This window comes from Ictidomys tridecemlineatus, chromosome 2 (assembly GCF_052094955.1).
Source record: "Ictidomys tridecemlineatus isolate mIctTri1 chromosome 2, mIctTri1.hap1, whole genome shotgun sequence".
Taxonomy (NCBI): Eukaryota; Metazoa; Chordata; class Mammalia; order Rodentia; family Sciuridae; genus Ictidomys; species Ictidomys tridecemlineatus.
Window position 1 is genome coordinate 488,840 of NC_135478.1, and position 10,606 is coordinate 499,445.

Below are 10,606 nucleotides of genomic sequence, written 5' to 3' on the forward strand. Positions count from 1 at the left end.
GCCCTATAAATACCGAAATGGAGAGGGAGCTGGTCGTGCTCGCTTCGGCAGCACATATACTAAAATTGGAACGATACAGAGAAGATTAGCATGGCCCCTGCGCAAGGATGACACGCAAATTCGTGAAGCGTTCCATATTTTTGGTGCCTAGGGTTCAGGGGCAGGGAACCCGGAGCTCCCTTACTGGCAGTCTCAGCTCTTCCCATTCCTTTTCTGTCTCGGTGGGGAACCCGAGGCTCCGTTGGAGGTCCCGGTGGGGAACCCGTTAAGCCGGGTGACATCTTAAAGTGAAGCTCTGGCACCCTCAAGCCTCATCTCAGCAGGACCATCCGGATGTGGCCAAGCCTGGAGGGCAGCGAAGAACCGCCCGAGCTGCGGCCACGGCGGCAGTCCAGCCCGCGCTGGCCCGGGCCGAGTTCCCCGGCGCTTCCGACCCTTCACTGGAGGGTTCGCAGTGCGACCTGCGCGGGCTTCCTGCCCGAGGCCCCGGGCGAGGGGCGCGCTCCCGGAGCCCCGCGGGAGCTTCTCCAGGACGCCAGGGGTGTCGATCACCCCGCAGGGCAGAAGGCCGGCGTCCGGCGAGCGGCGACCAGCGGCGACGACCTAGGGCCAGGCCAGCCTGGGCGAGACCCGCTGCCCCCCTCCGTCCGGGCAAGGAGAGCTCCGCGGGGGCAGCTCCCCGGGAGAAGTGCGCGTCCCGCAGGCCACCGACTCGGCGGGAGCCCGGGCCCGCACCATCCGCAGGATTCCCGCGGTCCCCAGCATCGGCCACACATCCCAAACGCTCCTCCCGCGACCTGGGCTCATCAAAGGAAGGACAGCGCCCAGGGAGAGGGGGAGTGCCCTGGGGGCCCTGGGGATCCCTCCACGGTGCACCAGCACGGGCCACCTGCCGCCCTAACGCCGCGCGGGGCCAACTCTGCCTCAATTTCTGAAATGTCGCAGACATTTGAGCTCATCCAAAACAGTGGTCCAGACATCAGACGCTGCCCAGGACCAGGGTCCAGTTCCCCAATGAGGTTTAGAGAGATTGCAGATAGCCCCCATGACTGGGCCAGGGCATATGAGGCGCTTGGGTGAAGAGCCTCAGGTCTGAAATTCCCTCCCACACATCTGGAAAAAATAGAAATGGAGATGGGTTTGGGGCCCCCTCCTTCTGGAGGCTGAGATAGGAGGATGGCCAGTTGCAGGCCAGTCTCTGCAACATAGCAAGATGCTGTCTCAAAGTAATAAAAAGGACTGGGGATGCGGCTCACTGGTAAAGCACCCCTCCATTAAATCCCTGGTACCCCAAAGAAAGAATAAAAGAAGTTGGGGGGAAATGCTAAATTATAATCAGAAACAAGAAGCAAGAGGTCTTCCATAAAGGAGCAAGCTACCTCACAGGGACCAGTTCACCTACTTCAGGTTCTGACCTGTTTCTCAGACAGGGAAACCGAGGCACAATTAAGTGCTGTAATAGGCTGAATTGGGTCCCCCCAAAAGGCATATGGAAGTCCTAGCCCCACAACTTCAGGGTTTGACTTGATGGAAGTGGGTCCTTACAGAAGCACAGGTTAAACCGTAGTGGTGAGAGGGCCTTAACTCCTGTGGCCAGTGTCCATGCCAAACATGTAGGTTTGGACCCAGACACGCGGAGGGGAGACCCTGTGAAGACACTCTGGGAGGAGCCTGCCAGAGCCAAGGCAGGCCGGCGACGCAGCCACCAGCCACCGATCCAGGAGAGGCCGCCTCTGGGGCAGCTGCCGGCACACACTCGACCTGACCCAGGCCCCAGGGAGGAGACACTCTGGGACCCACAGTTCTCCATCACTGCAGCTGCAGGACATGCATACAGTGACTCACCTGAGGCCATGCAGCTGGCACCAGTGGGCACAGCCAGCATGGCAGAGCGCTGACGGCTAGCGGTGTCTCAGAGAACACGGGCAGTATGTCTCACCACAGAGCCTGGGTGAGGCCTGAACCCTCTGACCAGGACCTTAAAAGACACCATTCAGCCTGCAGCCAGAGCACCAGAAATTTATTAAACACTCCCCTGTCCTCCAAGCACAACCAGCCACGCACAGGCACACAGGAGGGCAGGGCCCACCAGCATGAGGATACTCTGGACCCCTGGGCCAGAGCCAGGCTAGGGCAGAGGATGCTGGGTCACAGAGGGACGGGGTAGCTGAGGACAGCGGCTTCTGGCTGGAAGTCCTGGATCCCTAGTATAAAGGGGAGGGCGGGACGGGACAGGACACAGACATATCAGGAAGCATAAAACCAGCCCTTGAGATGCAGCGGTGTCCTGGGGTGCAGGGCCCAAACATGCGTGCGCACACTCTCACACACACACACACACACACACAGAGAAAATGCTCCTGGGGTGACGGGCAGAGAGCCACCCCCACCCCCACCCCCCACCCCCCACCAAAGAGCTAAAAACTAGGAAAAGTCAAGCAAAGGCTGTGACCAAGCCCACTATTTACCAGGTGGGACAAGTGTTTTTGTTTTTTTCTTCAAAAAGGAAATTTAAAAATCTACAACAAATCATGCCAAATTCATAAAAAGTAATAAAAACCCAGCCTCTCCTACCTCATCTGAGCTTTAAACTGGGCCAAGAAAGCTAATAACCAAAGAAACATGGAAGTACCCAGGTCAGAACTCCCTACCCAAATACAAGTCTGGGGTGGGGCACTGCAGGGTTGGGACAGTTTGGGCAGCTCAAGCCCCGGTGTTCATCTGAATAAGAGAAGACGGTCAGGGCAAAGGTGAGAGAGCCACCCCAGGGGACAGCGGTTGTTAAGGACAAATTCTAAAAACATGGTAGGCATTTTAGCAGATGGCACAATGTCTTGGCGCTGGGCAAGGTGGCAGGTGGGCACTGGGTGGCCTCCATCAGCTGTGCTGCTCCAGGTAGGCAGACAGAAGCAGGCCGGGAGGCAGGAACTGTAGGTGCCGGTTGCTGACCTTCATCTGTCGCCGGCCCTCCAGATCCGCACCTGTGGCAGCGACAAGCAGGAATTAATGGACTCCAGCCCCTGCAGGTGGAGAGTGGGATGGAGGGGCCACAGTCCCCGGGCCCCGGGCTGGACTCAAAGACTTGAGCTGCCCTGAGTGCCTCTGACTGGACCATTTCTCAGGCAGAGACACTGAGCACACAGGCCAAGTGGACACTGTCACGTGTGTGTCACTGAGTACTTGGTCTCCTGTGGGTCTCCCGGTCTGCACGGGAGGCATCTTCACAGTGCCCAGGCCCCAGGGGCGCCTCCCCTCCTGGCCAAACAGAACCAGCCTGGAACACCAGGTTGGCCCCTCCTGGAGCTGGTCTGGGAGCCCTTCTCCCTTGCCCTGGGTCCTCCAAGACCTGGACACAGCTTGACCCCTGCCAAGCAGGGCCCCACCAACCAAGCCCCTCCACCCTCAGACTGGGGAACAAAGGGAGCACAGGGGAGGAGCCACCCAGGGTTGCCAGGAAACGGTCGCAACAACTCCATGCAGGAGACGACAGGGGTGGGAAGCCAGGACCACCAGGGGCACCCGGGGCTGGCAAGGGCCTGCTGTGCCCCTCCCAGGGAAGGGCTGTCCTGAGACCACCCCATTGGGCCTGGGGAGGGCACCTACAGACACAGGCTCAGCTGGGCTGGCTTTCAGGGTGCACAGTCCCTCGAAGCCAGGCTGCACACCCCGCCAGGCCCTCTCCCCTGGGCAGGAGGATGGAGGATGTCTGACCATTTGCCCAGCTCTACCCAGCAGGGGGCTGGCACACAGGGCATTTCTGAAGGCAGCATCCTAGGGCCAACCCTTTCTTGAGCCGCACCCACCCAGGACACCTTCCTGCCACCCAGGCTGCTTCCTGGCTGATCATGTGGGGTGGGGTACTGCGCACTCACTGGCTGAGATGAGGTCCATGTACTGGCAGACAGCGTGGAGCAGCAGCCTCTCGAAGCTATGGACACATGGGCAGTGAGTGGCCAGGGCAGGAGTTCCCCCCACCCTCTCTCTCTCTCTCACACACACACACACACACACACACACACACACATGCCCGCACACAGTTTGCTGCCCGCCACCCTGACCTGTTGTCCAGCATGGCTGTGTACACGGCCTGGGGGGACACAGAGAAGAATCCCAGCAGTCGCTCTTCCCAGGTTTCCAGTGTTTCCTGTGCAAAAATGGGGCCCAGAGCTCAAGCCACCGTGGGGCCCTGCTGCCCAAGGGCCAGAACACCCAAGACTGGAAGGTCAGAGCCCAAAGCCCTGGGTTCAAATGTTGCCTCTGACACACTCATGAAGCCACCTACTCTCCAAAGACACCAGGCACTTACACATGGACACAAGTGTCCAGCCTAGGTCTCCTGCTTAGTGAACTCCTCCTTCCCAGAGGCACCCTGTCCATCTCTGGGTCCTGCAGTGTTGATGATCACGGTCTGGATCCCACCACCTCCCACCACCTCCGTGCCCTGGGCCACAGGCCTCCCTTCATCCCATCCTCAAACGAGAAACTGATGTAGAAAAGGCCATAAAAAGTCCCGGGAGGGTCTGCGGGTGTGGCTCAGTGGCAGCAGCGGGTGTGAGGCCCTGGGTTGATTCTCTGCCCCAGGGAGTGAGTGGGGCAGGAGGCCGGCACCGGACACTAGGCACTCACCATGGGGATGCGGCTCCGCTTGAGGACGGCTCTCAGGCGCCGGCTGATGCGCTGGAAGCACTCCCGGGGTGTGTAGGCAGGGTCCTCTGCAGGGCCCAGGGGTGGTGATGCCAGCTGCAGGCCCCGCCCTCCCGCCAAGCCACACCCTCTCTGCCCGGGGTGGGGTCGCAGGGGGTCTGCCTCGGGTCAGCTCCCCAGGGCCCGCCCCCTGGACCCAGGCCCCGCCCCCTGGACCCAGGCCCCACCTCTCCGCCGGTCCTCCCCGCGGGCAGGCCCTCTCCTCCGGGCCCTGCTGTGGCCCTCGTCCTCCAGGTAGCGGAGCACCCGCTCCTGCTCCTCCCCGGAGCGGTTCATGAAGTCATTCCAGACCTGGAGGAGGCAGGCGGGCTCGCCCTGAGACCGTGGCCATGACTGAGGGCCTCAAGCCTGTTTCCCTGCTCAGCAAACGGACGCCGAGGGCCACGCACCAGGGAAGTCCTGCTGCAGATGCCTGGTCACTGGACTGCCCACGGATGTGTGGGCCTGAGCTAAGTGCTAGGGAAAGCCCCTGCCAGGACACCCCCGGGCGCCTGGGGGCCTGGTCTGGGGGCAGCACGGCACAAGCTAGTCCTTGATTTCAGCCTGAGGAGCAGGTGGGCTGGATGCTGGGAGCCTCCGGAGAGCGGTGGGATGCTGCCCTGTCTGAGAACCGCGAGGGAAACCGCGGGGTCTCATCAAGAGCCCAGGGGCAGGAGGAGCTTCTGCCCTGCAGTGGCCCAGGCTGGGGCGCCAAGGCGCAGCCTCACCTCCACGTAGGTCGAGTTGCTGCAGGCCTCTGCGAAGATGCCCGGCGCTGCAGAGGGCGTCAGGTCCCCATCCTCCAGGCCAGGCGGGTCCCCATGCGTCTCCAGCAGAGTCAGGAGGTGCTGGGCTGCGGGGGAGAGGCAGCCTCTGGGCTGACGGTGGCATTCAGGACCCCCATGACCACCCTTCCTATTTCCCAGCCTTTTCACTGCATTCTCCCACTGTTTCTCCCCAAATGTACCAGGACCCTCCAGCCTCCAGAGCCCTGCCTTATGGAACTCCGACACACCCTTTAGAGCCCCCAGCTCATTCTGGCCCAGCCCTGACCCTCTGGTGTGAGGGGTCGGTGCCTGGCTCTGCTTCCTGCTCTGAGGGCCCAGTGCTGAGCTCAGGGCTGGGCAGCATGCACAGCTTTCCCATCTGAGGCTGGGCTCCCCAGGAAGGTCCCCGCCCCGGCTCACTGTTCTGCAGGCGCTGTCGGCTCTTGCGCCCCTTGGCCCTGGGCACCAGGTCTGAGTTCCGCACGGCCTGGTTGATGAAGTGCTGCTTCCGCCGGGAGGCAGGCAGTCTCTTCACCTGGGAGCCAGCCAGAGCGGGCAGGCAGCCCGGGAGGGGCCTGTGGCAGGCAGGGGACCCTCAGCAACTCCCAGGCAGAGCCCACTGCACCACCACCTGCCCATCTCCCCCAGGGTGAGCAGCCCCCGCCCCCCGGGTGTAGCACCCTGGGCCCCAGTCCTCACTACCCAGGCAGGCAGTGCACCAGGACAGCAGGCAGGAAGCAGGCCTGGCCAGGCCAAGCCACGTGGCGGCCAGGAAAAACTGCAGCCCCTCGCCCCAAGCCTGCGCGATTCTAGTTACAGGCCAGGGAGGCCCACAGCCTCGGGACCTGAATGCTAGCCCCTCTGGACACTTGACTTCATCAAGACCCCACCCTGGACAGCAAGCATTCCAGTGAGCAGCTCCCAGCAGCTCAAAGCAAGGCCAGGGCCCACCTACAATGGCCCCACAGCATCTCCCAGGAGCCAGGGCCAAGGAGTGACCCTGGGAGCTAATGGCCCTCCTCTTGAGGCACTAATTGCCAGAACAGATGAGCTATCGTGGCCAGGCCTTACGAGGGGCACAGAAGATAGAGCAGCTGTCCAGGGAGACGCTGGCCTCTGGGATGAGAAGACACAGCAGCACAGCCTGCGTGGTCAGCCCCCGACCCACCCCAGGCCCCGGGCTCAGAATTTCATGGCGCCTGCACCTGCCAAGGGTGGCCTCTGGGGTCCAGGGGACCAGGATTGACCACTTCTGACCTCCCCTGCTCACTCTGGGCCCCAGGCCCCATGGCCATTGGCCCCCAGACTGGGCAGAGCTGGCCTCACTCACAGCCCCACCTGCCACACATGGGTGCTCAAAAGAATAGCAGGACTCCATGACAGAGTCGCCAGTCCCATCAGCCCCAGTACCCAGAGTCTCCAGGACACAGATCAAACACAGGGGAATCCAGGACCTTTGGGAAAGGACACTTCTGTGGGGTCAGGAGTGCGGCCAGTGCCCACTGGGGCTACACAGGCCAAGAACCCCCAGGACGCCGTCTGTGCTCCTTAGAGAATGACCTCTGGTGAAGCGCAGAGGGCAGGTGGACACACGGCACAGCTCCTTAGAGCTCTAGCCCGTGGGGTGAGAAAGGTCCCTGTAGTCCCCTGGGGTCTGGGAGGGGCACTCAGTCAAGAGGGGCTGGACACTGCTTGGTTTCCTCCTGTGACGGGGATCTCACTCCACATGCAGCATTCCTGATGACTGCTCCCTAGACTTTCCTCCACATTGGGCTCACTTCCCGTCCCCTGATCGGCCACTCCAAGGGGCAAGTCCCCCCATATATCAGTCAGCCAAGGTACAGTCGCCATCCCAAGTCCCTCAGCTTCAAGGACACAGCAAACCAAGTCCTCAGCATGGCTGCTTGCTGGCACCCAGTGAACCCCTGGGCAGCCAGGCCACAGTCCCTTTGGCTGCCCCCCCCCAGTCCTGGGCAACCCTGCCCAGCCCCAAGCCCCACCCTGGCAGCTGGTCAAGGCTGATAACATGCAGCAGGGCCTGCGTCACCCCCCACTTCACAGATGAGGGCTCTGAGGCCCCAGAAAGCAGGCCTCTCCAGTCCCCCCAGCAACATGTGGACGTGCGCCTGGGGCTGGCCTTGGGCCACAGCCTCCCTGTTCCCTCACCCGCCAGGTTTGCCCTGAAGGTGCCAAGGACTCCGTAGGCCCTTCCCTTGCTCCCACAGGCCTGTGGCAGACCTTGCAGCCCGAGCTGGTTCCACGGTGACCAGGGGCTCACCGCGTCTCACTGAGGGCCGAGCTGAGCACTGGACAGGTAACTCGACGTTCAGTGTCCTGGCTCAATGCCCAGAGCCACAAAAAAAAAACAAGGAAAATATAAACATTGTCCCTTGGGGCTCTGATTGAGGGGCACAGCCACTGACGCCCACCCGGGCTGCCCAGTGTGGCCAGGAGAGTCTACCCAGACGTCTGCACAAGCCCGGCCTCTCTTCCATGTCCACTCCCTGGAGAAACGGCCTGTCCCCACCTGGCTCAGCAACCCTTCTCCTGCCTCCCCAGCTGGCCCGTTTCGCCTGTTCACTGCCTGACCATGGCCTCACTGATCCCCAAGCAGGGGCCCACAGGGGGGCTCACCACGCCTTTCTTTGTCTTTTAATGCTGTTTTAGTTGCAGGTGGACACAATACCTTTATTTTGTTTGTTTATCTTTATGTGGTGCTGAGGATCAAACCCAGTGCCTCATACTTTTGAGGCAAGAGCACTGCCACTGAGTCCCTGCCCCAGCCCACCGCAACGCGCCCACACACTCAGAGGCAGCTTCTCGGCTGCCCCAGCCCCCAAGGAGACCCCTCTACAGAGGAGGAAACGGAGAGCCTGGAGTGGTATCTGGGGCTCCTCGACGCGGCAGCCTCAGCCCAGGTGTACACTGTGGGCATTACCAACACCCAGAGGAAGACAGAGGCGAGGTGCCCGGGCAGGTGCGTTTGTAGAAACACCTGCACCCATCCCCCCCCTGGCTCCAACATTCAGTGAGGGGACCTGCTGGACTCCTTCCCGTCCCCGTTGGGAGGAACCACTTCCTCCAGCAGGAAGTGTAGGTGACTCAGCGGGTGTGGCGGGCCCCAGCACCAGCTGCAGGGCAGAGCCCCAGGCAGGTAGGCACAGGCCAGCCAGGGACTGAGGGACTGTCATGAAATGCACAGGAGTTTGCCCATCCACACCCCAGGTATCTACACCCCAGTTTTAAAAACATCCGTGGGGAGGAGCCTGGAGCCAGTGGAAGCCACAGCCCTCTCTGGATGCCAAATGCCCCCAGGAAAAAGGCCCTCTTGCCTGGAGTCCTCCCAGCGGAGATGCCAACAGTAACAAAAAGCCTTAAGATAACAATAAGCCTTAAAATAACAAAGCAGTCCTGGTGAATCCACTTAAAAGTAAGGTCCACTGTTGGGCGCAGTGGCACAGGCCAGTAATACCAGAGGCCTGGGAGGCTGAGGCAGAAGGATCACAAGTTCAAAGCCAGCCTCAGCAAAAAGTGAGGGGTGAAGAAACTCAGTGAGGACTGGGGTTGTGGCTCAGTGGTACAGCGCTCGCCTCTCGCCCGTGAGACCCTGGGTTCGATCCTCAGCACCACATAAAAGAAAGAAAGAAAGAAAATAAAGATATTGTGTCCATGTATAACTGAAAAAAAAAAGAAAAGAAACTCAGTAAGAACCTGTCTCTAAATAAAATACAAAATAGAGCTGGGATGTGGCTCAGTGGTTGAGTGCCTGAGTTCAATCCCCAGGACCAAAAAAAAAAAGTAATGCCCACTAACAAGACCTTAGTAGGACCATTAAACACAGATGTTGCGGTCCAGGTAATCCCAGCTACTCAAAAGGCCAAGGAGGAGGATCAAAACTTCCAGGTCAACCCGGGTAACTGAGACCTTGTCCCCCAAAATGATGGCTGGGGCTCAGTGGTAGAGCACTTGCCTAGCAGGCACCAGACCCCGGGGTTCTTCCACACACAGAGGGGAAAATAAAATTCACAGAAAGGATACACCCATTTGCTGGGCACTTCTGGAATGTCTGGTCACTAACCCCAGTGGCTCCTGGAAGAGGCCACTGTCACTATCCCACTTTACAGACAGGGAAACCTGGACACAGAAGCGCTGACCCAGGTGGCGAGGGTAGGAGGCCGAGATAGAACCCACGCTGACCCAGGGCCCACCACGCAGCAGACTTCACGGGTTTCTAGAAGGCCCGTTTCAGAGTCCAGCCCCTGGGAAAGTCCACCACACATGGTTACCGCTGCAGGCGTCCGGGTGCACTCTGCTGACAGATGGATAGGCTCCTATTGGGGGGCAGAATAAGCCCCCATCCCCACTTAATATGGGAATTCACCCAGAGGGAGACCACGAGGCTGTCGACCAGGAAGGTGGGAGCAGGTAACCCGACGGCACAGAGAACCCGCCACACAGGTGAGCACCCAGAGCCAGCGAGACCCGTGCAGGTGGGCGAAAGCTCACCCACCCACAGCGGCCTTCCCGGCACTGGCCTCCACCTCGTTCAGCTGGGCCAAAGCGGGCAGAGGACCCGGGGGGCCCGGGAGTACGTCAGGGCATAAGGTGTGTCCCCCCAGCAAACACCCAGCGAGCGGGGCAGGTGTTTCCAGGGAGCTAGCACCTGGGTGACAACAGGACTGCCACGTCTAGGAGTAAACCGCGAACCCCAGGGCAGGGACCGGAGAGGACGCGAGCTCCAGGAAGGGGGTAAGCGGGGCGGGGGGGGGGGTGGAGGGGGGAGGGGGAGAGGGGCAGAGGGCGGGGCGGGGAGCCGAGCCCCGAGGGAGAGAAGCCGGGAGGGAGCAGGGACGAGCAGGGGAGCGGAGGCGGGCAGCAGGGCAGGGGGCGCGGGGCCGAGCCCGGGGGGAGCAGGAGAGGAGGGGGTCGCGGGAGCCGCGGGCCCGACCCCCCGCCCGCCAGCGCTCACAGCATCCGCCGCCCGCCCGGGGCGTCCCCCGCCGCCGCCTCCGGGCCGCCCTCCGGGTTCTCCAGCGCGACCATGGCTCGCGCCTCCGCGGACGCCGCCGCCGGGCCTGCTCGGGCCGGGCGGAAGTGACGGCCGCGGGGGGCGGGCCGGGGCGGAGTCGCGGGCTGCACGGGGCGGGGACAGCCTC

The 10,606-nt window shown here is 61.6% G+C and overlaps 1 protein-coding gene and 1 non-coding gene across 3 annotated transcripts; one reads left to right on the forward strand and one right to left on the reverse strand.

Moving 5' to 3' along the window:
- The first annotated feature begins 35 nt into the window (after positions 1-35).
- On the forward strand, positions 36-142 carry LOC120892159 (U6 spliceosomal RNA). The gene has a single exon (XR_005736809.1). It is a non-coding gene; the product is annotated as a U6 spliceosomal RNA (small nuclear RNA).
- Positions 143-2,003: 1,861 nt separating this feature from the next.
- R3hdm4 (R3H domain containing 4) lies at positions 2,004-10,575 on the reverse strand. 2 transcript variants are annotated; one of them, XM_078032348.1, is made up of 9 exons: positions 10,420-10,545; positions 9,648-9,759; positions 5,871-6,025; positions 5,412-5,536; positions 4,872-4,995; positions 4,627-4,712; positions 4,059-4,144; positions 3,873-3,928; positions 2,004-2,981 (listed from the first exon to the last, which is right to left on the reverse strand). In XM_078032348.1, exons 2-9 carry the CDS (start codon positions 9,728-9,730, stop codon positions 2,878-2,880), a joined length of 819 nt encoding a protein of 272 aa, XP_077888474.1. In that variant the 5' UTR covers positions 9,731-9,759; positions 10,420-10,545; the 3' UTR covers positions 2,004-2,877. The 2 variants fall into 2 exon arrangements, with proteins under 2 accessions (XP_077888474.1, XP_077888478.1); XM_078032352.1 differs by lacking the exon at positions 9,648-9,759 and having other exon boundaries at positions 10,420-10,575.
- Positions 10,576-10,606: the final 31 nt, after the last annotated feature.

Excerpts from the sequence above, each read along its gene's own strand:
- R3hdm4 (XM_078032348.1), bottom strand. The coding sequence starts at position 9,730 with ATGTGTGGTGGACTTTCCCAGGGGCTGGACTCTGAAACGGGCCTTCTA. Across the intron at positions 6,026-9,647 it reads TGCTGCGTGGTGGGCCCTGG|GCCCCTCCCGGGCTGCCTGC; the intron begins GTCAGCGTGGGT and ends TGCCTGCCACAG. Across the intron at positions 5,537-5,870 it reads CCGACAGCGCCTGCAGAACA|CCCAGCACCTCCTGACTCTG; the intron begins GTGAGCCGGGGC and ends TCTCCCCCGCAG.